Raw genomic sequence first — 26,918 nt, 5'->3', positions numbered from 1 at the left:
GCAGTTGGGAGAGGTAGAACTTGGGCACAGATTTAAAGTCCTATATTTGTAATTGATCATGAACTGAAGGGAAAAAAAGTATTTGTTACTAAAGGGAATACAAGAAAACCAACATTGTAACTAAAATATAATAGCAATATATTAAAATGTAATATTCTAACTGAAGTTTGAAAATTTAGAAAGTAAATTTGATATTAGTATGGATCCATCTATTATGCTTGAAAATGAAGTCTGCAGTTGCCCCAGGCATTTTTTTTTTTTTTGGTACTAGCAGATGTTAAGAAAATTATTACAAATTTGTAAGAGTGTTTTATAGGATATCTCAGTTCTTTACAGAGTGGATTATGCTTTTCATTTCTTTAAAGAAGGACAAAGTGAAGTGAATGTCACTCAGTTATAGTTGACTCTCTGTGACCCATCCATGGAATTCTCCAGGCCAGAATACTGGAGTGGATAGCCTTTCCCATCTCCAGGGGATCTTCCCAACCCAGAGATTGAACCCAGGTCTCCCGCATTGCAGGCAGATTCTTTACCAGCTGAGCTACAAGGGAATCCATAAAGAAGGATAGAATAAATTTAAAATATATTGAAGTACTACTATGGAGGCACCATATTCTTGACTTCTCAGCATCTGTAGCCTTATTTCTGAAGTGGTGATTATGGTTATTAGGATCAACAAGATAAATAATGGATATCAGATGCCTAGGACAGGGCCTGGCACGTTCATAAGAAAAAATAAATGATAATTTAAAGAATTGTGATGGTCAAAGAGGAATACGAAGTGTTTGAGGCTCCGAGTACTTTCCTTCCCTTAACTCCACCTTTCAAGTTTATCTCCATTCTTCCTTCCTCACCATGTCCCTTCTCTCAGCTAAGGCTTATATCGATCCACACTGGGAGTTTTCCAGATCTAATTTAAGTCTTTCATGGTAGGCAGAGTTTTCTCTAATGATAAACCATTTTTATGGTTCTGTAGTATAATGATATATTCAAAGATGTGTAAGACTTGTAGAATTATTTCTGTCTGTTCTAAATGGCTTTGGGTTGTAGTTTTTGAGCTCTTGTTTTGAATTTTTCTAGTTTTTTGCTTCCTTCCTCACTGTTAGCTCCCATTACTTGCTGCTTTTTTTTCCTCATGACTTCTCATTTTCAGAGTCTGATCTGCTGAGTGTTGACTCATTGGATAATCGAGTTTTATAAAGTAATGTGTGGCAGGAATGGAAAATAAATTTTTAGTTTGTGTGTTGATTCTAATTAGTATTGGCCATCTGGAGTGCTGAATCCTGGAGTTGTATCCAAATTTGGCAAGAAAGTGCTCTGATGATGAAAGTGGGTGGCAGCAATGCATATTTGCACTAGTTGTCTAGAGAAAGGGTAGGTCAGCCCCATGTGAGAGTCCAAGTGGACTTTATAATGGGTAAAATAAGTTAGTGTATAGGTTTTGTGATTTTTTTTGACTTCTTAGATACTCTTTTGGTTATTGGTTAACCCTTTTACTTTACTTTGAGGCTTCTAAATAACTTCTTCATGGATAAATGAAGGAAATGCTTTAAAAGGATTGTTTTGTTCTTTTTAAGTTATCTTTATGTTTATCTTCCCAGTATTGTGTGATTAAAATTTTAAGCAATGTTTTCTCTGCTATTTCATATTTTATCAAAATTGTATACTTGATGAAATTTGCAGATGTGCGATAATTGCACTGAATGGAAAATACCAGATGATTAATAAACTTTCACAAGGCAAATTGAATTGGATTTCCAAATACTTCATTATGATGGCAATCAATGGGCATGTCTGTATGATTACTAGTTTTTATAATCTTTTAATGTGTGACTATATCTGAGAAAGTTTAAATTATTTTAAAATGAGTTATTTCTGGTGTGCTTTTTATACATATCACATATAACTTTTGCAGGTTGGATTTGCTACCATTTTATGCAAGATTGGTTGCTACATTGCATCCCTGCATGTCTGATGTAGCAGAGGATCTTTGTTCCATGCTGAGGGGGGATTTCAGATTTCATGTATGTATTTAAGCATTTATTTTATGTTTTTTATATATATATACTTATAAGATGAGTGGGGATTCTTTAGTTTAAGAATATGATTATTTTATTGGTAAGCACATTTTGAAATCTGATAGTGGTATAACAGTTCAGAATGTATGGACTTCTGAATTTTTAAAATGTGAATCTATTCAGCAACACTTGAATTTTATAAATGCTATTCCAGTTGGAGATGAGTGGCTGCTGCTACCTTGTTTTCCCATTGTAGGTACTGTACTCTTTGCTTTTGTAAAGTAAAACCATTCTCCAAGGTCAGGAGAGCCAGCAGGCCTCCTTGGGGTCACCAGAAGAAACAGGGTTGGCCGTGATTCAGGGCACAGTGCCAGTAGGATGCCTCCAGGTGTTGGGTCCTGTGTTTGGGGCACATGAAGTTTTGATCTCAGTGAATGCGGTCATAGACCATGTTTTTATTGATTCTTGCCTTAAAAATCTTTACCTTAAAGATTCTTAATAGAGTGTCTGTGAGTGGTTCTCCCAGACCCATGTTACCCCATCATCTTGGCTTGAAAGAAATAAAATGATATCTTAGGGGTGACAAAATGAACATTGGTAGAATTTGAAAAGACCTGAAATGCCAGTAGAAAAATTGTGTTTGTAAAATTTAGCTTTATATAGCAAGTTGCTTGGAATGCACATAAGTGTTTGCTGTGCTCAATATGTACTTTATTACACTCACTCTGACCACATCAGTAGTAGGGCTGAGCACCAGAACAGAAATAATTCTTAAGGTCAGGACTGTCATGATATAATTAGAAAGATAAGGCATAAATACAAAAGCAAGAGTGGAATAAAAAATTAAACCCTAAATGTATATTGATGTTATAAGGAAATGCATCCTTACTTGCCAAATGAATTGTTGGAGACTCAGTGCCTTGAGTCTAGAGGAGGCAAATTCTCTGTGGAGGTAGGTGGTCTCTGAAGGCTTCTTGCCATAGGTGTTAATCTGTTAGTATGAGATTTGTAGGTAAATTTTTCCGAACCAGCTTTTCTGCTGAAGTGTATTTCAGACATTTGTGGATACTACTACACAAGGACAGGTTTCTGTGTCTAGAAAAGTTTGGAAACACTGAGATCAAGAAAGTCAAACCATTTTGCTTTTGCTTTATGGTAAGAATTCTCAATGCTTTAATAGGATAATGAGCACTGTGAACCTCCTGGAAGGGGCTGACTATACACTCGAAAGACACATTTTGATAAATGCTACTAGTTTAGGGGCAGATGGGCCTGAAGGCATATAGTTGATATCCCATCAGGCAGATACAGACAAGACAGTGTTTTACTAGCAGACAGTGTGACAATATTGAAGAAGGCAATGGCACCCCACTCCAGTACTCTTGCCTGGAAAATCCCATGGATGGAGGAGCCTGGTAGGCTGCAGCCCATGGGGTCACCAAGAGTCACACACGACTGAGCGACTTCCTTTTCACTTTTCACTTTCATGCATTGGAGAAGGAAATGGCAACCCACTCCAGTGTTCTTGCCTGGAGAATCCCAGGGACGGGGGAGCCTGCTGGGCTGCCATCTGTGGGGTCGCACAGAGTCGGACACGACTGAAGTGACTTAGCAGCAGCAGCAGCAGTATGACAATATTGTATAAGTTACATACACATACCCCTCCACCAAAGCTACAGCCAAACAAAATACAAGTTGCTGGACCACACATGATTAGTGCTTTTGGTGAGAAACCTAAAATTACGAAAATTCTGTTCTTGTGTATTTCTGTCCCATCTTTGAAAATTGGGGTGAGAGTTGAGGGAAATGGCATGTTTGTTACTGTTGTAAGGTTTCAGTACAAGGAGGAGAGTATCAGGATTCCAGAGAGTATTTGGGAGACGCTGCTCTCAGGGGAGAGGAGCAGGGCACTTGGTGTCTTCCATCACCTCTGCTGCTTCTTGATCCAGCCTTTCCCACCCTCAGATCTGCAGACTTTCCATTGACTTTTTATCAGGCAGTAAATGTGCTCAGCACTGTCCTATCTTTAAGGTATAAACAAGAATTTTTACACACCTGCACCCCTCCCCATCCTCTTTAATTTCCTTCTTATTCGAGTGCTGTAGAGTATACTTGTCTCTCTCACTTCTGACAGTTGCTCTTTGTTTCCCATCATAGTGCCCTGGCAGAAACCTTCACTGCTCTCCTAAGCACCTCATCCTAGTTGATGTCCCTGAGGATTCTGACTATCACTGTGGCTCCATCACAATGGCCAAGTTACTTAAATGCTCCGTACCCCGGTTTCCTTTTATTAAATGAGATAATTTTATCTTTTAAAATAGGATTGTTCTCAGTGATTAAATGAGATAATGCTTACAAAGCTCATCACACGGTGCCCAGACACAGATGTCCTTATAATAATAATGACCCCTTTTATGAACCACGCTCTCCTGCTTTTCACTTCTGACTACTTTCCTCAGTATCCCCTTGCTCTTTTTTCCAGCTGAGTTTATGTGGTAGTATTCTTCCTCCACACTCCTTTTTGACAGAATGCAGTTTCCCCGGGGTTTGGTTGGTATCTATTTCCCAGCAGCCTCACGTACCTGTGTCTTACCAGAGCCTCTCTCCTGGTACTTAATAAGTTGTCATGTACTTTTAGCTAAATACATCCATAAGACAAACTCATTTTCTTTTAAAAAATATCTGTCTTTCCCTTCCTCTTACAAACTTCTGTATTCTTCCTGTAAATTTGCAATATAGTTTATATAATCACCAAGGGAAATAGCTCTACTTTTGCCCCTCTGACATTCAGGAACCCGTGTTTGCCAAATTCTATTGATAATACCTTCTAAAACACGTCCTTAGGATAGTGTCTGTCCTTCAGTCCCAGTGCCACTGTCTTTCACTCTCTGTAGCTTGAACTAGAATAGCTGTGTAACCAGGTTCGCCATCTCTGCCTTCTCTCTAGCTGTAACATATTGTCACAATCTGATCCTATTTGCTTCTTGCTTAAGAACCTCACCTGAGAAAAAATGCTGGTTGGCACAACTGTATAAACTCTTATCTGGTAGTCAAAGAAATTCTAGTTAAAACAACACGTTTGCTAATTTGACTAATTGGTTAGTGAAGGTAATAGAAACCATTCACATATACTTGAGATTGGAATTTGAAGAAAGGAATTTGGCAGTATGTTTCAAGATCATTGGAGGTATTCATACAGTAGACAACTCTGAGAATCTGTTCTAAGCAAATGATACTGAGTACCCCAAAAGCTTTATTCACATCATGAATTGTAATAGGGGAAAAAAGGAAAATAATCTAGAAGCCCAACAATTGATTAAGAAAATGGTTGTATAATCACAATGCTGAAATGATATAGAGCCATTGAAAGTCTTATTTACCAAAAAGTTTTCAAATCATATATAAAGTACTTCCGGGGGAGAAAAAGCAAGCTCTAAAGTCTTAAACATAATAAATTTACAGTTATGTTAAAATACTTAGAAAGTAACCAATAGAAAAAAGTATATATCAGTGTATTAACAGTGGCTGTTAGATAGTGGACTTATGAGAAATTCTTTTCCTTTCTAGTTTTCTGTGTTCTCCATATTTTTAGCAAGGGCTGCTTCTTTAATAATGGAGAAGACAACTTTTACTTAAATACAGACATAATCGCCCTCACTCTTCAACATTTTTGAAATCTGGTTTTTTAACTTTTTGGATCAAACCTCTCTCTTGGTAAAATAAGTTGACCACATATCCCAGTATAGGCATATTTATTTATAAGTTATATGCATTTTTAATTCTGTCAGATATTTTATGTATATCATAAAACATACAAAGGTAACTTTAAAGTATGAGATAAAAACCAAAAACCTAAGTAGAAGTTTGATCCCCACCACCCCAGTAGATCAAGAGTCTTATCCTCCCTACTTTGGCAATCAATAGTCCCTAGAATAATATAAATTTTCTTTGAAGGCAGATTTATTTATTTATAAACCCAGTGCCTACTTAGTGTTTAGTGTATAGTAGATTTTCCAAAATATTAGTTGAATGATTGAATGTTTGTGTAAAACAAATAAGCTAATTATGGAGGAAGGAAATGGCAACCCACTCCAGTACTCTTGCCTGGAAAATCCTATATCCCATGGATGGAGGAGCATGGTAGGCTATAGTCCATGGGGTCGCAAAGAGTCAGACACTACTGAGCGACTTCACTTTCACTTTCTTTCTTTCTTACAATATTTAGGTGAAGTTATTGAGGGGCCAGTTTGGGGCAAAGAGTTCTTCCTTTAGGGGAATAATGAATGATAGGCCTTGGAGGTTCTTACTTTTGTATGTTGACATAGCTGAAGAGATTTTAACTCATTATATGAATCTAGTTATTTGATTAATCTTGGTTTTAGCTGTCACTAATGCATGAGTTGTAAGCAGCATTTTTGCTACATTTGATTATATAAATAAAATCTTTTTTTTTTTCGGAGGGGCTGGGATCATTATCGAATTAAAAATATATAGAAATTTTTACATTGTTAATTCACCTGTGTTACTTTTGCAGAAGTGTTTGACATACCATTTGATCATAAAGAATCAGCAAATGAGATTAGAAAATATTAAATGAATCAGAATAAGTCTTTTTTATCAGTCACAGTCTTTTGAAAACTTGTTTTTTTTTTCCCCCATTGAAAATGAGGGAATGAGATAATTCATACCTCATTTTAAAAGTCTGTAATCTTGTCATTTTAGTTAGATTGTACTACCTTAACTTCAATAATATGTAAGAATAATTGTGAATGATATACTGTTATGTGTTTTGGAAACTATGATGCTCAGTAATACCTAAAATTGTATGACCCTTACGAATTTGAGTCAGTTCTAGTGAGGTGGATGAACCCAGAGCCTGTTATACAGAGTGAAGTAAGTCATAAAGTGAAAAACAAATATCATATATTAATGATAAATGTGGAATCTATAAAAATGGTACTGATGAACCTATTTGTAGGGCATCAGTAGAGATACAGATGTAGAGAAAAGATTTGTAGAGCCAGCAGTGGAAGGAGAGGGTGGGACAAACTGAGAGAGTGGCATTGCCAGTGGGAATTTGCTGTATGACTGCAGGGAGCTCAACTCAGTGCTCTGACAACCTAGAGGGATGATATGGGGTGGGAGAGAGGTTCATGTATGGCAGAAATCAACATAATGTTGTAAAGCAATTATACTCCAATTAAAATAATTTTAAAAATTGTGTGATTCTGCACAGCACAGAGCTTGTACATCTAGAATCGCCTAAGGAGCTTTGTAAAAGCATATGTATGTATTTCCCAGCCTTTCTCCCTTTAAAGATTCAGCTTCAGTATATCATTTTTGAAATGCTTCTTTTTACTTTTTCCATTTCTGTATTTCTTTAATTGTAAAAGAAACACATGCCCAGACTGGATGATTTAGAAAATACAAAAATACATAAAGAAGAAAGTGGGGGGCAATCTCATAATTTCATCACTTAAACTTTGTTAATATTTTAGTTGTTTGTTTTTTTTTTTTACTTTTTTGCTTCTGTAGTTTTTCATGGATGAATTTATATTTAGTACAGTTTTTCATTTTTTATTTCTCAGAAGCATTTTACTGTATCATTTAAAACACTTTGTAAGCATCATTTGTATAATCTTTTGTCCTGGACATTAGTTGCTTAGTATTAGGTGAAGTATAGTTATCATCATTACCACCCACTGTCATCATCCTTGTTTTTATCCTTATTTTTCCGAGTGAGTGAGTAGGTTCAGGGAGTTTTATATGCATTGTCCAGGATAATATACACCTACCCTCACTCCCAAATGGCACAAAACGACCACATGAGCTCAAGTGTTGTGAACTGCACATCTTAATTCTTTCATGGCACTACAATGTATATATAAACATTAAGCATTTTCATTAATTTGTTCAGTCAGTGAACATTAATTTTGTGCCCATGTATTAGTGATGTATGTACAAATATGGATAAAACTCACAATGACTAGCATTTATTGAACTCTTTATGGTCCCAGTCACTACACTATTGATTGTGCTTTGTATGTATCAGTTGATTTAATACCCACAACCCTATATGATACAGGTTACTTTGATTAGTTCCATTTTACAGATAAGAAAATTAAGGCATAAAATTTAAGTAACAGTTAAGTGTTAGAGCTGGGAATTAAGCCTAACAAATTAAACCTAGCAAATTTTTGTTCAAAAATTATCCCGGAACATCTAAAAAGTCTATAAACACCTACTTTTGCTTGCTACAAAAAGTTGGTCCTTAAAAGGAAGATGATGAATTCCATTTAAGTGTAAATTGTCTATGTAGAAGATTAATACTTACGTAAAAGATTGTCACTCATTGTCCGGGTAGAACACACACACACACACACTTAGAACACACACACACTTAGAACACACACACACACACACACAGTCTTAACCACTGGACCACCAGGGAAATCCTGGTTAAGACTTATTTTGAACCCCCGCAAGTGCTTGAGCAGTTAAATTCTCAAATATGAGTTAGGAGATTGGGGTTTTGGTACTGATCCTTGGTCAAGTCATTTGACAGCTTTGTGTTCTTCTCTTGTTGTTTTAACCATTAAATCAGATTGATACAGATTTTACTCCTTTCTTAGTGTGGAACAAATAGGAAGTATTCTGAAAAATAAGGACAGTAAACTGTTTCAAAGAACTGCCATATTATTGTTATTGTTCAAAGAAAAGTCTTCTAGACTTCAGGTTTGGTTTTCTGATGAAAATATAATGCTGAGGTTAAATCCATTTACAGTTATCTTGATGTGTCTGCTCACATTGTACTGTTGTAATAGGATTTTGTTATGTTCATTATTTTTTGAAATGTGTGCCTGAGTACAGGGCTTATATTTGCAAAGGATTTGAGCTTTGGTATATGACTGTGACTGTTGATTAAAAAAAAAAAAAAATAGCGATTGTAGTGAAAATTTTGTTGTACTAATGCATTTACAATAAAAAAATGTATATAGTTCATAACTATAATACACTTAATATTTTCTGCTTAAGTGAGCTTTAGGCATTTATTATTTTTAAAGGAGCATTTCCTAACATATATTCCTTATAATATTAATTTAACAAACTAGTAGTTGTTAACATTTCAAAAGAGGGATTTATATTTTATGTTGCCAAAGAAATGTAAGGAACATTGAATTAAGTTAAACAGGTTTCTTGTTTGAGAGCCTCCTTAAGGCTGATGAAATGCATTGTTTCCCCAAATTACTTGACCATGAAACTGTTTTGGAAAGCACGTCCTGGCCCTGGTGTTCCACGGAGCTAATTATGTCTTAACTTAGAATAATTTGAATATAGCAAGAAACTATACCCAAATTTATTGAAAATATCTTGAGTGAATTCAATCTTATTAAAATAACAGTTCTTATCACAGATTTCAGACTGTTAAGCAGTGTTTCTTTTCTTTTCATTTGTAGGTACGAAAAAAGGACCAGATCAATATTGAAACAAAGAACAAAACTGTTCGTTTTATTGGAGAACTCACTAAGTTTAAGATGTTCACAAAAAATGATACACTGCATTGTTTAAAGGTAAGTGCTGAATCATTTGAAATATTTTTTAATAGATAAATCTAAAGTTTTAATGCTTTAGTTTATAAATGCTGGAAAATGATACAATTAAGAAATATTTAATTAATCTATAGGAAAACAAAAAAAGTAAAAAGGAACAATAAATAGATGAGCAAACTAGAGAACAATAATAAAATGGTAGATTCAAATACAGCTATAATAGTAATCACATGTAGTATAGAAGGACAAAATATATTAAGTAAAAGCCTTAAGAATATAAGACTTGATTGAAACAACATTATATGCTGCCTACAAGGAAGATGCCCTTAAAATATTAACACCAGAAAGCCTAAAATGAAAAGATGGGGGAAATATACCAAGGAAGCACTAAAAAAATAAGATAAAGCACTTGGCTTCATTATTGTCAGACAAAGTAGGCTTTAAGGCATAAAGCATTGTTAGAAATAAAGAATCATAGTTCCTAAAGATAGTGTTAGCTTCCTGAATCAGTATGCATCCAATAATGTATTTTCAAAATACATGAAGCAAAAATCAACAAAGAGAAATCTGCAGTCATACTGAAAGACTGAAAAACACCTTTTAGTAGCTGAAAGCATAGGCAGGCAAGTAAGTGAGTAAGTATGTACCAGATTGGACAATGTAGTTACTAACCTTAGTCTAATTGACAGTATATCCAACAGAATCAGAATTTACAGTCCCTGCAAATGCACATGAATGAACCAAAATCAATCAGAAAGTCTCAGCAAGTTAAAAAACAAAAAAGGAAATTACTCAGGTTACAATTTTTTGTCCACTATGGAATCAAACTAGAAACTCACTAGTAACTAACTAGTTATGTGTGGTAAAGCTGATAACAGCATCAGTTCAGTTGCTCAGTTGTGTTCGACTCTTCGACCCCATGGACTGCAGGATTCCCTGTCCATCACCAGTTCCCGGAGTCTACTCAAACTCATGTCCATTGAGTCAGTGATGCCATCCAGCCATCTCATCCTCTGTCGTCCCTGTCTCCTCCTGCCTTCAATCTTTCCCAGCATCATCTTTTCAAATGAGTTAGTTCTTTGCATCAGGTGGCGAAAGTACTGGGAATTTCAGCTTCAGCATCACTCCTTCCAATGAATATTCAGAACTGATTTCTTTTAGAATGGACTGGTTGGATCTCCTTGCAGCCCAAGGGACTCTCAAGAGTCTTCTCCAACACCACAGTTCAAAAGCATCAATTCTTTGGCGCTCAACTTTCTTTATAGTCCAACTCTCACATCCATACATGACTACTGGAAAAACCATAGCCTTGACTAGACGGACCTTTGTTGGCAAAATAATGTCTCTGCTTTTCAACATGCTCTCTAGGCTGGTCATAACTTTCCTTCCAAGTAGTAAGCATCTTTTAATTTCATGGCTGCAGTCACCATCTGCAGTGATTTTGGAGCCCAAAAAAATAAAGTCTGACACTATTCCAGTTTCCCCACTTATTTCCCATGAAGTGATGGGACCAGATGCCATGATCTTCGTTTTCTGAATGTTGAGCTTTAAGCCAACTTTTTCACTCTCCTCTTTCACTTTCATCAAGAGGTTTTTTAGTTCCTCTTCACTTTCTCCCATAAGGGTGGTGTCATCTGCATATCTGCGGTTATTGATATTTCTCCCAGCAGTCTTGATTCCAGCTTGTGTTTCTTCCAGCCCAGCGTTTCTCATGATGTACTCTGCATAGAAGTTCAATAAGCAGGATAAAGTAATGCTCAAAATTCTCCAAGCCAGTTTTCAGCAATACATGAACTGTGAACTTCCAGATGTTCAAGCTGGTTTTAGAAAAGGCAGAGGAACCAGAGATCTAATTGCCAACATCTGCTGGATCATGGAAAAAGCAAGAGAGTTCCAGAAAAACATCTATTTCCGCTTTATTGACTATGCCAAAGCCTTTGACTGTGTGGATCACAATAAACTGTGGAAAATTCTGATAGAGATGGGAATACAAGACCACCTGACCTGCCTCTTGAGAAATTTGTATGCAGGTCAGGAAGCAACAGTTAGAACTAGACATGGAACAACAGACTGGTTCCAAATAGGAAAAGAAGTCAAGGCTGTATATTGTCACCCTGCTTATTGAACTTCTGTGCAGAGTACATCATGAGAAACTCTGGGCTGGAAGAAGCACAAGCTGGAATCAAGATTGCTGGGAGAAATATCAGTAACCTCAGATATGCAGATGATACCACCCTTATGGCAGAAAGTGAAGAGGAACTAAAAAGCCTCTTGATGAAAGTGAAAGAGGAGAGTGAAAAAGTTGGCTTAAAGCTCAACATTCAGAAAACGAAGATCATGGCATCTGGTCCCATCACTTCATGGGAAATAAGTGGGGAAACTGTGGAACAGTGTCAGACTTTATTTTTTTGGGCTCCAAAATCACTGCAGATGGTGACTGCAGCCATGAAATTAAAAGACGCTTACTCCTTGGAAGGAAAGTTATGACCAGCCTAGAGAGCATGTTGAAAAGCAGAGACATTACTTTGCCAACAAAGGTCCGTCTAGTCAAGGCTATGGTTTTTCCAGTAGTCATGTATGGATGTGAGAGTTGGACTGTGAAGAAAGCTGAGTGCCGAAGAATTGATGCTTTTGAACTGTGGTGTTGGAGAAGACTCTTGAGGGTCCATTGGACTGCAAGGAGATCCAACCAGTCCATCCTAAAGGAGATTAGTCCTGGGTGTTCATTGGAAGGCCTGATGCTAAAGCTGAAACTCCAATACTTGGCCATCTCATGCAAAGAGTTGACTCATTGGAAAAGACCCTGATGCTAGGGGGGATTGGGGCAGGAGGAGAAGGGGACAACAGAGGATGAGATGGCTGGATGGCATCACCGACTCGATGGACATGAGTTTGAGTGAACTCCGGGAGTGGTGATGGACAGGGAGGCCTGGTGTGCTGTGATTCATGGGGTTGCAAAGAGTTGGACACGACTGAGTGACTGAACTGAACTGAACTGAATGCACCCTTTAAATTATACCATAGAAGGAAAAATAAGGACATGGAAAATACTCATGTTAGCCAAAATACAAGCCAAATTATTAAGTGATATGACTAAATCTGGTTTAGAAAATATGCACAGAAAAATATTGGGGAGATAAATACTAAAATGTTGTAATGTGTTGTAAGTTTCATGTACTAAGCCTTTTGTTGTCAAAATTTTAAAGGTAAATGTCATATAAACCCAAACCAGAAAATATTTAGAAAATGTTAGCTATTTGTATGTGGCATTTATTTAAATATGTAGCATCTCCTGATAAATATAAGTTTTGATAAATAAATTTTCACATATCTATCTAAAAGGAATAACATTAAATATATTGAAGTTTTTAGATAAAATTTTATGGTTGAACACAAAAGATAACTCTGTGATAAAGCTTGACATCTAAAGTAGACTAGTTTTTTTTTTTTTTAGTTCAAAGTATAGTTGATTTAAAATGTTGCATTTAGCTTTTCTTTTTTTTATAGTGACATTTTTAAGGTGTTACACATATTAGGTATGTAATGTTTTCTTTAATAGGATTGAAATGTTGTCTTTGTTGGTTTTTATCATTATTATTATTACAGATGCTTCTATCAGACTTTTCCCATCACCATATTGAAATGGCATGTACCCTACTGGAAACATGTGGAAGATTTCTTTTCAGATCTCCAGAATCTCACCTGAGGACCAGTGTACTTTTGGTAAGGGCTTGAGGATACTAGCAAGAGCTTGAAGTTCTTGATTTACTCCAGGGGTTAAAAGTTTTGACTAGTGCCTGTTACCTTGCTCAACCATTTAAACATTTTTACCTAAACAAGAACTCCAGCCATTCCTGAAGAGCTATAGGAAATTTTCTCATTTGGCTGTCTCAGAGAAGGCGATGGCACCCCACTCCAGTACCCTTGCCTGGAAAATCCCATGGATGGAGGAGCCTGGTAGGCTGCAGTCCATGGGGTCGCTAAGAGTCATACATGACTGAGCGAGTTCACTTTCACTTTTCACTTTCATGCATTGGAGAAGGAAATGGCAACCCACTCCAGTGTTCTTGCCTGGAGAATCCCAGGGACGGGGGAGCCTGGTGGGCTGCTGTCTCTGGGGTCGCACAGAGTCGGACACGACTGAAGTGACTTAGTAGTAGTAGTGGTAGTAGTAGCTCACACTATTGTAGAGTGGGATTGAATTCAGCCCCAGATAACTTTTGATAAACTTAGAGCCATCTTTCTGAATATTGTTGGTACATTGTTACTGTGCCATAACCACATAAATGATGGAGCTTAAATTTTTAAAATTAAAAAACAAAACAAGCTTAAAAAATTAACTTGGAGGAGAAGATATTTCTTAAGCTAATTTACATGCCAAAATGGCAATCAAGTTTATTAAGCAATTAAGTTATGCTTATTGGTAATATCCATGCATTCACTCGGAGAAGGCAATGGCACCCCACTCCAGTACTCTTGCCTGGAAAATCCCATGGACGGAGGAGCCTGGTAGGCTGCAGTCCGTGGGGTTGCTGAGTCGGACACGACTGAGTGACTTCACTTTCACTTTTCACTTTCATGCTCTGGAGAAGGAAATGGCAACCCACTCCAGTGTTCTTGCCTGGAGAATCCCAGGGATGGGGGAGCCTGGTGGGCTGCCGTCTCTGGGGTTTCGCAGAGTCAGACACGACTGAAGTGACTAAGCAGCAGGCATTCACTTGGAGCCTTCACAGGGGAGACAGTGTGGTGGGGGAGAGGTATCAGAATTAGTGTCAAAGAGAGCACTGAGTTAGGAATCCCTGGACATAGAATGTCATTGCATCGGTGTCGGTTTTATAGAAGTGCTGATTGTGTCTTTTTCTCTACGTGTGTTATTTTTTTAGAATCTAGTTATAAGCTTGATTACTTCTCTGACAATGGTATTTAAAATGGAAAAACATAGTAATTTATTTCTAGTAGACAGAAATATTAATGTGACAAGCATTTACATTTTGTCTAGTAGACAAAAATATTAATGTGAAATCATATGGAGTTGATTTCCACATTCTTTTTAGGCTTATTCAAATGAATAATAATCATTCCAAGTTAAAATTTTTATTTTAACATAGGAAAAACTCTTCCTCCTCTTTGGCTCAAGCTCATATGGCTAAATGAGACACTACATATTATAATGTAATAGAGATGCCAAGAAAGATTAGCTTTTAAAAGTGACTGTATTTTGTTTGTAATACTGAACTGTCTATGTTTACTGTTTGCTGGCGAAAGTTTACTAGTCATGGTATGGATGCTTATCCCATTGCTGCAAACCAAAGTCCTTGCTTGACTGGCTTTCGTGGCTCAGTGTATCTTCCCCTGTCTTGTAACAAGAGCAGCCAGCCTTATCATTGATTGTGTTGCTTTCTGGATAAGAGCCTTATTTATCATATAACATTTTGGGGGCTCCTCCTGTATGTCAGGCACTGAACTTCAGGGATGATGTTCTTGCTGATTGGGTGGGATTAGTACAAAGAACAAACATAGTTGGCATTAAAGTGGTCCCTATCTAGTGCTAATTCCAGTGTAGCATTCTACATGTTTTAACAGGGAAAGGTGTGCAGAGGATCTTATGCACTTATAGAGGGAGTACTTTAAGCTAGACTTAATGAGTCAGAAAGGATCTTCCCTAATAGATGCTTGGTATTCGTTGAGTGCAGACTCTTCTGTCAAACCCTTGGGATATAAAAGTGAAAAAGATGCTCCCTGGCCTCAGGGAATTTATAGTCTTATAACTCAGATGAGTAATTAGACAATTGGAATACACAGAGGGGGAATGTGATCTAATACTGTGGGTCAGCCTAGGGTAATATGTGTCTATATAGGAGAGGTGCTTCATCTAGTCTTGGTATGTCAAGAAACGTTTCCTGAAAAAATAGTATTTATTTTAGAGACTAACCTGAACCTCAAAGGCAGAGAAGAGAGACACACTGAATTAAGTGGCTGCAGATAAGACTGGAGAGGTAGACACAGCCTAGATTATAAAAAGCGCCCTGAGTCTGAGTGCTGTGCTAAGAAACTGATACCCCCTCCCCCCTGATGGTAGTGAGTAGCTACTGAAGGATGGTAAGCAGGTAGGATAGGTATGATCAGATTTAATTTTTTAGAAAGATCAGTATAGAGATAATTGAGGTGGCTGAGGCTGGAGGTAGATAGAACAGTGAAATGGCTGTTTTCAGATCTTACAGAGGAAAAAAAGAAATGGTAAGGGTGGGAAGATGAGGAATGATAACTGGCTGTATGAAGAATTTTACGAGGTAGAACTGGTGAGACGTGATGAGACAATGAGAAAGAGAAAGTGCCCTAAGGTAAGACCCCAGATTCCATCTTGACCATCCCAGCAGATGATGATGCCAGTCACAGAGATGAGAAAATAGAAGAAAGGAAGAGAGGGTGAGTTTGGTTTGAAATACACCAGTGCTTATCAGTTCAGTTCACTCGCTCACTCATGTCCGATTCTTTGCGAACCCATGGACTGCAGCACGCCAGGCTTCCCTGTCCATCACCAACTCCCAGAGCTTGCTCAAACCTATGTCCATCGAGTCGATGATGCCATCCAGCCATCTCATCCTCTCTCGTCCCCTTCTCCTTATGCCTTCAATCTTTCCCAGCATCAGGGTCTTTTCCAATGAGTCAGTTCTTTGCATCAGGTGGCCAAAGTATTGGAGTTTCAGCTTCAGCATCAGTCCTTCCAGTGAATATTCAGGACTGATTTCCCTCAGGATGTTTTGATCTCATTGTAGTCCAAGGGACTCTTCAAGAGTCTTCTCCAACACCATAGTTCAAAAGCATCAATTCTTTGGTGCTCAGCTTTTTTTATAGTCCAACTCTCACATCCATACATGACTACTGGAAAACCATAGCTTTGACTAGACAGACTTTTGTTGGCAAGGTAGTGTCTCTGCTTTTTATATGCAGTCTAGATTGATTGTAACTTTTCTTCCAAGGAGCAAGAGTCTTTTAATTTCATGGCTGCAGTCACCATCTGCAGTGATTTTGGAGCCCAAGAAAATAAAGTCTGTCACTGTTTCAATTGTTTCCCCATCTATTTGCCATGAAATGATGAGACTGGATGCCATGATCTTCGTTTTTTGACTGTTTAGTTTAAGCCAGCTTTTTCATGCTTCTCTTTCGCTTTCATCAAGAGGCTCTTTAGTTTCTCTCTGCTTTCTGCCATACGGCTGGTATCATCTGCATATCTGAGGTTATTGATATTTCTCCTGGCGATCTTGATTCCAGCTTGTGTTTCATTGAGCCCAGCATTTCACATGATATACTCTGCATATAAGGTAAATAAGCAGGGTGACAATATACAGCCTTGACATACTCCTTTCCCAGTTTGGAACCATTCTGTTGTTCCATGTTTGGTTCTAACAGTTGCTTCTTGACCTGCATACAGATTTCTCAGGAGGCAGGTAAGGTGGTCTGGTATTCCCATCTCTTGAAGAATTTTCCACAGTTTATTGTGATCCACACAGTCAGAGGCTTTGGCATCATCAGTAGAGCAGAAGTAGATGTTTTTCTGGAATTCTCTTGCTTTTTTGATGATCCAGTGGATGTTGGCAATTAGATCTCTGGTTCCTCTGCCTTTTCTAAAACCAGCTTGAACATCTGGAAGTTCATGGTTCATGTACTGTTGAAGCCTGACTTGGAGAATTTTGAGCATTACTTTACCAGCATGTGAGATGAGTGCAATTGTGCAGTAGTTTGAACATTCTTTGGCATTGCCCTTCTTTGGGATTGGAATGAAAACTGACCTTTTCCAGTCCTGTGGCCACTGCTGAGTTTTCCAAATTTGCTGGCATATTGAATGCAGCACTTTCACAGCATCATCATTTAGGATATGAAATAGCTCAACTGGAATTCCATCACCTCCACTAGCCTTGTTTGTAGTGATGCTTCCTAAGGCCCACTTGACTTCACATTCCAGGATGTCTGACTCTAGGTGAGTGATCACACCATCGTGATTATCTGGGTCATGAAGATCTTTTTTGTATTGTTGTTCTGTGTATTCTTACCACCTCTTCTTAGTATCTTCTGCTTCTGTTAGGTCCATACCATTTCTGTCCTTTATTGCGCCCATCTTTGCATGAAATGGTACCTTGGTGTCTCTAATTTTCTTGACGAGATCTCTAGTCTTTCCCATTGTGTTGTTTTCCTCTATTTCTTTGCACTGATTACTGAGGAAGGCTTTCTTATCTCTCCGTCCTATTCTTTGGAACTCTGCATTCAAATGGGTATATCTATCCTTTTCTCCTTTGCCTTTAGCTTCTCTTCTTTTCTCAGCTATTTTTAAGGTCTCCTCAGACAACCATTTTGCCTTATTGCATTTCTTTTTCCTGAGGATGGCCTTGATCACTGCCTCCTGTACAGTGTCATGAACCTCCATCCATAGTTCTTCAGGCACTCTGCCTATCAGACCGATCTATACCCTTGAATCCATTTGTCACTTCCACTGTATCTAAATCAAAGGGATTTGATTTAGGTCATACCTGAATGGTCTAGTGGTTTACCCTACTTTATTCAATTTAAGTCTGAATTTGCCAATAAAGCGTTCATGATCTGAGCCACAGTCAGCTCCCGATCTTGTTTTTCATGACTATATAGAGCTTTTCCATCTTTGGTTGCAAAGAATATAATCCGTCTGATTTCAGTATTGACCACCTGGTGATGTCCATGTGTAGAGTCGTCTCTTGTGTTGTTAGAAGAGGGTGTTTGCTATGACCATTGCGATCTCTTGGCAGAACTGTTAGCCTTTGCCCTGCTTCATTTTGTACTCCTCAAGGCCAAATTTGCCCTTGAGTATTGCATGACTCTTGACTTCCTACTTTTTCATTCCAGTCCCCTGTGATGAAAATGACACCTTTTATGGATGTTAATTCTAGAAGGTCTTGTAGGTCTTCATAGAAACATTCAGCTTCAGCTTCTTCAGCATTACTGGTTGGGGCATAGACTTGGATTACCGTGATATTGAATGCTTTGCCTTGGAAATGAACAGAGATCATTCTGTCATTTTTGAGATTGTACCCAAGTAGTGCATTTTAGATTCTCTTGTTGACTGTGAGGGCTACTCCATTTCTTCTAAGGGATTCTTGCCCACAGTAGTAGATACAATAGTCATCTGAATTAAATTCGCCCATTCCAGTCTATTTTAGTTCACTGATTCCTAAAATGTTGATATTCACTCTTGCCATCTCCTGTTTGACAACTTTTAATTTACCTTCTTTCATGGACCTATGATTCCAGGTTCCTATGCAGTCTCCTTATTCTTTCTGGAGCTCTTTCTCCACTCTTCTCCAGTAGCATATTAGGCACCTACTGGCCTGGGGATTTCATCTTTCAGTGTCATATCTTACTGCCTTTGCATACTGTCATGGGTTCTCAAGGCAAGAATAGTGAAGTGGTTTGCCATTCCCTTCTCCACTGGAGCATGTTTTGTCAGAAGTCTCCACCATGACCTGTCTGTCTTGGGTGGCCCAACACGGCATGGCTTATAGTTTCATTGAGTTAGACAAGGCTGTGCTCCATGTGATCAGTTTGATTAGTTTTCTGTGATTGTGGTTTTCATTCTGTTCACCCTCTCATGGATCAGGATAAAACTGTATTTTCAGGGATCATTTCTATAATTTGTTACTAGAGAAGTTTCTCTGAACATGTAAAGCACCCAAATGCTTGTGGGATGATATAAAAAATATATTTATTTGGGAACACATATAACCTTTTAACTGGTTGGCATTTAAAATTATTCTTGACTGATGTTAAAAGTAGTTTGGTGTGTGTGTTAGGTAAAGTGGTTCTGAATAACAGAACAGTAGTCTGGATTACAGGTTGAAGCTTGTGTTGATTTAAAACTGGGTTATGGGGAGGGATGTAGGAGGGTTCAGGATGGGGAACACTCATGGCGGATTCAAGTCAATGTATGGCAAAACCAATACAATATTGTAAAGTAAAATAATTAATTAAAAAAAACAAAACTAAAAATAGAGCTACCATATGATCTTAGAATCCCACACCAGGGCATATATCCAGAGAAAATGATAATTTGGAAAGATACATGCACCCTAGTGTTCATAACAGCACTATTTACAATAGCCAAGACTGAGAAGCAGCCTAAATGTCCATCGACAAATGAATGGATGAAGAAGATGTGTATATATATATACACACACACACATACACAATGGAATATTTCTCAGCCCCCCCCCAAAAAATGACATAATGCCAACTTGCAACATTATGGCATTATCATAGAGATTATCATTAAGTGAAGTCAGAGAAAGACAAATATCATATGATATCACTATATGGAGTCCAAAATATGTCACAAATGAACTTATTTGTGAAACAGCTTCATATATACACATAAGAACAAGTATATGTATAACTGAATCAATTTCCTGTACACTTAAAACTAACACAACATTGTAAATTAATGATATCTCAATTTTTAAAAGTTAAAAAAAATAAAACCATACAAAAGAGAAAAAAAAAAACTAGGTTATGTATGTACAAATGATAAGTGATGCATTCCTTTTGTTTTGTCTAAAGAACCTAAAAGGAGTGGTCATTATCTCTAGCCCTATTCATCAGGGAATTGTTCTGTCTGGAGGAGCCAGCATTAAATAAGCATTCACAGATTGTAGAATAGATGTCAGGAGAGGAGCTAGGCTACAACTCATATACTTTAGCAGATTCATAGACAAGCGAAACAGTTGTGAACCTTGGTATACCCATAATTGAACTTAAGAGCAAACTTCTCCCAAGTATGTGATGGCTTTACATGTATAGAAACACGGACCATGGGAAAGATTTGAATGTTTTTTAAAAAAAATTCATTTATTAATTTGTGTGTTAGTAAACGTTAATTGCAAACCTCCCACATGCTAGGTTGGGCACTGATTAGGTGATGAGTTTATGAACCTGCTGCAACCCCTGCCCTTCCTGAACTTGTAAGACAGTTCTTTAGAAAGACACAACTATCTTTCTAAAATGTGACATCTTGCCTCCATCTGCCACCCGCCGCCACCCTAGTCCAGACACCTTCTTAAAGCTCATTGTGCTTCCCTCTACATGCTTCAAACTCCTGTTGCTACCAACTTCTGCAGTCTGGTCTCCCTGAACCCCTCCCCACTTGGAGCTGATCTTGTGCCATTTTGTCCCGACACCATGCTGGCCTGCATTTAGTTCCTGTAGTGGATCCTTCTGTTTCCTCATTGCCTCTTGTCTGGCTGTTGCTTCTGCCTCAGCTCCTCTCAACCTTTGTCATCCTTCAGAGCACAAACTTCAATGTCACTTTCCCAGAGAGGCTGTCCCTAACCTATCCTGACTAAAGTGGGCTCTTGTTACTCTCATTACTTCTTTCGTAACACTAATCACAATTCGTATTTAAAAGGTTAGTTTATTTGTTGGCTTATTTGTTCTGTCTTCCTGCAGCAGATTCTTAGGCTTCACAAAGGTAGGAACCATGTCTCTCTTGTTCATTGGTGACTTCCAGCATAGTGCCAAGTTAAGTGCCAAGTAAAATGTTTGATGAATGGCTGAATAAACTCAGTAATTTTAATTCTTACTATAATGGTGTTTTAAGAACTAGGAGTGCTGTTTTGAAGATCTTCAGCTGGTTCATCTGTGGTTCTCAACTGGCATGTGGTGGGTATAGGTGAAGCTTGCTGCAGAACATCCCACAGTGTACGGAGCAGTTCCCACTCCCACCAGACAAAGAACTTTCCAGTCCAAAATGTCAGTAGTTTAAGGCTTGAGAAGCCTGAAGTAGATGATGACTGACTGTTTTACTAACCTCCTTGAGCCGATGCTGAGGTCACTGGGCGAGTTGTAAGACATTGGAAGGCTTTTAGTTTTCTTGTCTGTAGAGATATGTCAGATTTACCTGGTACAACATTGGATGGCCCAAGCTCTATGAATAAAGTTATTCTCAGCTTTTGTCTCAGCCCTTAACTTCAGTCACTCATATATAAGCCTTGTTTTATGTAGAGTTCAGATAGTTTGGCCGAGTTATAAGTGAAGTTAAATTTGTAGCAAAGTTCTCTTGAGTATTTTATTGGAGAAAACCTAAGACCAAGCAGTTATGGAGTAATTTGTTCTAAAAACATGACTAGTGATATAGCAGTTAGTATGCTTGTATACTCTTAGAAATATCTAGTAATAATCTTTTCCCTTTTCTAGCTCTTTATCTTGAAACCTTATCCCTGAAAGGGCACCTTTAGTTAGGAACAAAGAAACCTTATAAAGAAAGTATTTTGACTGATTTAAGCTTTATACATCTTAGGAACAAATGATGAGAAAGAAACAAGCGATGCATCTTGATGCAAGATATGTCACAATGGTGGAGAATGCATATTACTACTGCAACCCCCCTCCAGCTGAAAAAACAGTGAAAAAGAAACGTCCTCCTCTCCAGGAATATGTCCGGAAGCTTTTGTACAAAGATCTCTCCAAGGTTACCACCGAGAAGGTAAATTTTAATGAAATAGAACAGTAGTCAACTTGAGATTTGTGGTAGTGCTGAGCTTGTATATTAATAACATTCAACCAAATTAATTCTTTTTCATCCTAATGATAATTGTACTGATGCAGTTCACTTTCTTTGTAGCCCGCACCAAATTGTTCTAGGTCAAGGACAAAATATATTTCAGTTTTCCTAAATCAACTCAGTTTATCAATTGCTTCAGTGCCCCACAAAGTATAGATAAGAAATGTAAGTAATTTTCAATATTCAAATCTGTAAATGGAGAAATTGAAGCAGAGCTATTAAAGTCTCGGCAGTACAGTGATTGATTCCATGTAAGTCATCACTAGAGGGAATTTATGTGATGATACTTAGTTTATGGGACATATGTTTTGTTTTCCTTTTTAACCTAATTAAAATGGTAATTCTCTTCGTATTTACTGTTGATGCTGTGTATATTTGAAACTATTACTTAGTCTCTGACACTCTAGTGAATTTACCTTTAAATATTTTGCTTCAGTACCAGTGTTCTTAACCTTTAGTAGGTTTTTGGAGGCCCATGATCCTCTGACATTTAATGATTTTAAATCTCTGGACCTGACTGTATTTTTCTGGAAGAGGGTCTATAGCTTTCTTTAGATTCTCAGCAGGGGTCGATTTCCAGAAGAAATTAAGAACCACTGACCTATTAGCTTAATTATTATAGTTACCTCATTGGAACCTTCACTTCTAAGAAAGACATGTTAAATAAACATTTCTTGGTCAGCTCAACAAGTTGAAACAACATGGTATGGGACTTTTTTCTTTTCAGAAAAAAAAAACAAATTAAATTCTGGACAGAGGAAACCTATGGATAAGAGGCAGGGAATAATACATGTGTCATAAGTGGCTGGGGTAGAAGGTGGTGAGGAATGATAGTGCAACTTTAAACATCAAAACCACCTTCAGGGAGCCAGAGACAGTAGTTGTTTAAAAAAATAGGACTTGAAAGGAGCTTTAGAATTGGCTAAAAGTTTGAAAAGTGTGGAATGTTTATGTATTTGAGATGACATGAACGCTTCCATCGAAGCCAATACAAGAACATACTTAGTGCTTGAAAGATGGATTATGGGTATAGAATAGAGGTAAAAGGACTACTTTACAAGCTGCCAACAGTATCTATTTTCTTTCAGAATAAATGTGGAAAGAACTAGATGACAAGTAGAGCTCTGCTGATTATCTCATTACCAGTAGAGCTTTTTTTAATAGCTAACTTCTGTGGGGTGCTTATAATGTGCCAGGCATGTTCCTGTGTACTTTTCACACTTTAACTTGTCTAACCCTTAGAGCAGACTTACAGCCTAAGTGCCTGTTATCCCCACTTTACATGCAAGGAAACTCTGTCAGTCTTGATGTTGTGTCCCCATCTTACTACTTAAGTGGTCTTTTAACCAACTGGTCTTTAGTTTATTTCCTTATTGGACATTTTTCATTTATATAAAGAAGTGTCTGAGATTATTTACATCAAATGATGCACAAAAGAAAACGTTATTTTTGTGAAGTCTTGGGTATTTCTTTCAGTGACCTGAGTATGAGTGTATACTGTTAGCTTGATTGAAACCCTGGAAACTCTAGGAAATTTGAGGATATTATGAAAGATAAAGGGAAAATGTGAATATATTTTGCCAATAATTAGAAAAATCTTATTTTTCCTATCTCTAAAATGAAGAGGCTGATAGAGAATCTCTATAAAGTATTTTCCATTTCAAAAGTTCTGTGACTGTACCGTCATAATAAAATATCTGTATTATTGGATATGTTGGGCTACTTTGTGCTTATATTAGTAATTTAAATAAAATTCTCTTCATTTAAAGGTTTTGAGACAGATGAGAAAGTTGCCTTGGCAGGATCAGGAAGTGAAAGACTATGTGATTTGTTGTATGATAAACATCTGGAACGTGAAATACAACAGCATTCACTGTGTAGCCAACCTCTTAGCAGGACTAGTGCTCTACCAGGAAGATGTTGGCATCCATGTTGTGGATGGAGTTTTAGAAGATATTCGATTAGGAATGGAGGTAACAAAGACTTGCACCAAATTGAAATCTGTGGACAATTCAGACAGCTTTTAAGTCCTATTATTGAAAAATAAGGATTTGAAAACCTTTCTTTCCCCATATGGTGTCATTTACTGTTACTCTTTTGGAAATAGTGATTTCTTAATAAACCCTACTTGTGTCAGATTTTCTAGTTTCCTCTCAGGCTAATGCTAGAATATTTTTTACCTCTTTTTCTCAATCCAGTTAAGGTTATTTTAGAAGAATATAGTAAATTTTTATTCTTTCTAGGTCACACTTGGAGTTCATGTTATAGGAACTCATAAATTTATTGATTAGGAGAATTGATACTCGATAAGAATTTCTGTAAGCAGCTTGTTCTATAAGCTTGTTTCCTTAAAATTCATGGATTACAGAGAAAATAAGTTACAGAGGGCTGATAGGGAGAATTACGTTTTAACTTTTTTCATAAACTATTAATTAATTTAACAATTTAGTTTTAAATTTAATATTTAACATGTTCTATTTACTAAAACATTTTAAAGATAGACATTTTCTGCAGGGATAAAAAAGGATACCTATTATTGGAAAAGAAGAAAAGAACCCATTAGTTTTTCTCTGTTCAGTGAGTGATGTTTTCAAGTGACAGAGATGATTTTTAGCTCTTCTCAAACACATTTCTGTTCATTAATGGAAATCTGCTTTTTTTTTTCTTCCCGCTTTAGGTTAATCAACCTAAATTTAATCAGAGACGTATCAGCAGTGCCAAGTTCTTAGGGGAACTTTATAATTACAGAATGGTGGAATCGGCCGTTATTTTTAGAACTCTTTATTCTTTTACTTCATTTGGTGTTAACTCTGATGGCTCTCCAAGTTCACTGGACCCTCCTGAGCACCTTTTCAGGATTAGACTGGTGTGCACTATTTTGGATACCTGTGGCCAGTACTTTGACAGAGGTTCCAGTAAACGAAAACTCGATTGCTTCCTTGTGTATTTTCAGGTATACAAATTAAAATATGCAGTTGGCCATCATATAATGCATTGCTTGTGTTACAAAAATATTAAAGCAGTGGAAATTCCCTGGTGATTCAGTGGTTAGGACTCTGCACTTTCACTGCGGAAGACCCAGATTCAATATCTGGTTGGGGAACTAAGATCCTGCAAGCCACACAGTGTAGCCCCCACCCCCTCAACCCCCCCAAAAAAAAATCAAGGAAAAAACCATTAGAGAAGAATGCTGTAGCATTCATATATTATGTATAAGATATATTCATAGATTAGATTTATTCTTGTAAGGCTGCTTAGCTTTGGATATCTTAAATATATGATATGTTCTATCATAAACATTCTGATTGCATTTTAAGTTTTGTGATTAATCATTACTTTGAGAAATTATTTTGGTACAGTTTATAAATTTGGTATAGTACGGGTTATTTTTTATTTGGTACAGAAAATCCAAAGTGTAATGTTTTTACATTTGATAATATTCTCACTCTTCTGTGTTCTGGTTTTATATCTAAAATTAATCTTCTAAAGTTTTTTTAAAGAGGAAAAAAAATCCCATCATTAACACTACAAGAAATATTTATTCATTCTTTGTTAAACTCTTGGATTGTGCTTTCCACGTCTTAAGTTATTTATGTTAACTTGTGATTTAGAGCAAATACAATGTAAGTTAAATCAGATAAAAATACAGAGACATTTCTACAACTTCTTTGCAGTTTCTGTTCCAAAAGTTAGCTTGTAGGTTGGTTGTTTGGAATCCAGTCACTATTTCCCATTAAATGCAATGTTAAGTGCTGTTAGAGGGGCTAGCTCCTTATTGAGTTCTTCAGATGTTACTGAAATAAAGTACCAGTGGTAGCATTCAGTTCTGTTTGATCATTCTTTTCTGTATAATCTGTTGTTAGAGTTGTTTTCATTTATCCATTGATGAAGAAAATAAATTTAAAACTAAAACTTGAAGAATCAAAAATACACCCAAATAGTAGCTGGGGTTAGGTGGGAGTAACTACTCTTTGGGGAAGAGCTGTTTTTTAACTTTCTTCTACCACTGTACCTTTGCATTAAAGGATAACTTGTTATCCCCTTATTTTCTGAATTGATGAGCCAGCAATGGGGAGGTGGTGTTGCAGATTTGTGACTCAGATTCCTTGTTGCATGGAAGGAATGCCTTAAGTTGGAGACAGCCTGTATTGTAAACAAATTTTGCCGCAGAATGTCAGCTGTCACTGTCAGTGTCCAAAAGCAGGGCTCCTTTGAGAAGAGTATCCTTCTTTGCACTCACTCTGACATCACTGAGAAAAAAGAGCCACTCAGAAATATTCAGAAGTAGGAAGAGACAAAAGTATTCTCCACATGGTTAACAGCAGGACTGTGTGGCAAGGATATACTTAGAGCATGGAAGTAAGAAGTAGGTGAGGCCTGGGAGAGGTGGTCAGTGTATGCTACCTGTAATAGTGTCCAGTTATGTACTGGAAATCAGATAGAAAGATCCCCTGCAGCAGTGGTTCTAAACTTAAGTGTGCACACACATTGCCTGGGGATATTTTTACAATGCCCACACTGTGATTCAGCTGGCCTAGGATGGGGGAGTTCTAAGATTCCATATGTCTAACAGGCTTTGAGTTCCCACACTTGGAATAGCAGAGATCTAGAACAAATTGGAGAGGATGATTAAACACCCAGAGAAATAGCTGTTTATATACAAGTAAATTTGTGGGTTGTGCTTTTTAGTTAAACTTGAGAATTACAGGTACAAAATAGAGGGAAGGATCCAGGCTAGAATATGAGAGGGAATATATCTGAACAGTGCCA

General features: G+C 37.3%; 1 protein-coding gene and 1 pseudogene across 2 annotated transcripts in view; both read left to right on the top strand.

The window, feature by feature from the left end:
* UPF2 (UPF2 regulator of nonsense mediated mRNA decay) overlaps positions 1-26,918 on the top strand; it is a 96,272-nt gene that overhangs the window by 38,515 nt on the left and 30,839 nt on the right. For both annotated transcript variants that reach the window (XM_086334921.1, XM_086334920.1), the window contains exons 9-14: positions 1,916-2,024; positions 9,476-9,589; positions 13,175-13,291; positions 21,885-22,070; positions 23,918-24,121; positions 24,826-25,101. In XM_086334921.1, coding sequence (XP_086191047.1) covers positions 1,916-2,024; positions 9,476-9,589; positions 13,175-13,291; positions 21,885-22,070; positions 23,918-24,121; positions 24,826-25,101 — 1,006 coding nt within the window. The remainder of the gene's footprint in view (positions 1-1,915; positions 2,025-9,475; positions 9,590-13,174; positions 13,292-21,884; positions 22,071-23,917; positions 24,122-24,825; positions 25,102-26,918) is intronic.
* Positions 19,197-19,311, top strand: LOC147361205 (small nucleolar RNA U3; annotated as a pseudogene).

Source organism: Bos grunniens, chromosome 13, assembly GCF_055505025.1.
Source record: "Bos grunniens cultivar Pamir isolate PY7600 chromosome 13, Bosgru_T2T1.0, whole genome shotgun sequence".
Taxonomy (NCBI): domain Eukaryota; kingdom Metazoa; phylum Chordata; class Mammalia; order Artiodactyla; family Bovidae; genus Bos; species Bos grunniens.
Note: the sequence above shows the minus strand (reverse complement) of the source record. Positions and strands in the feature narration are given on the sequence as shown.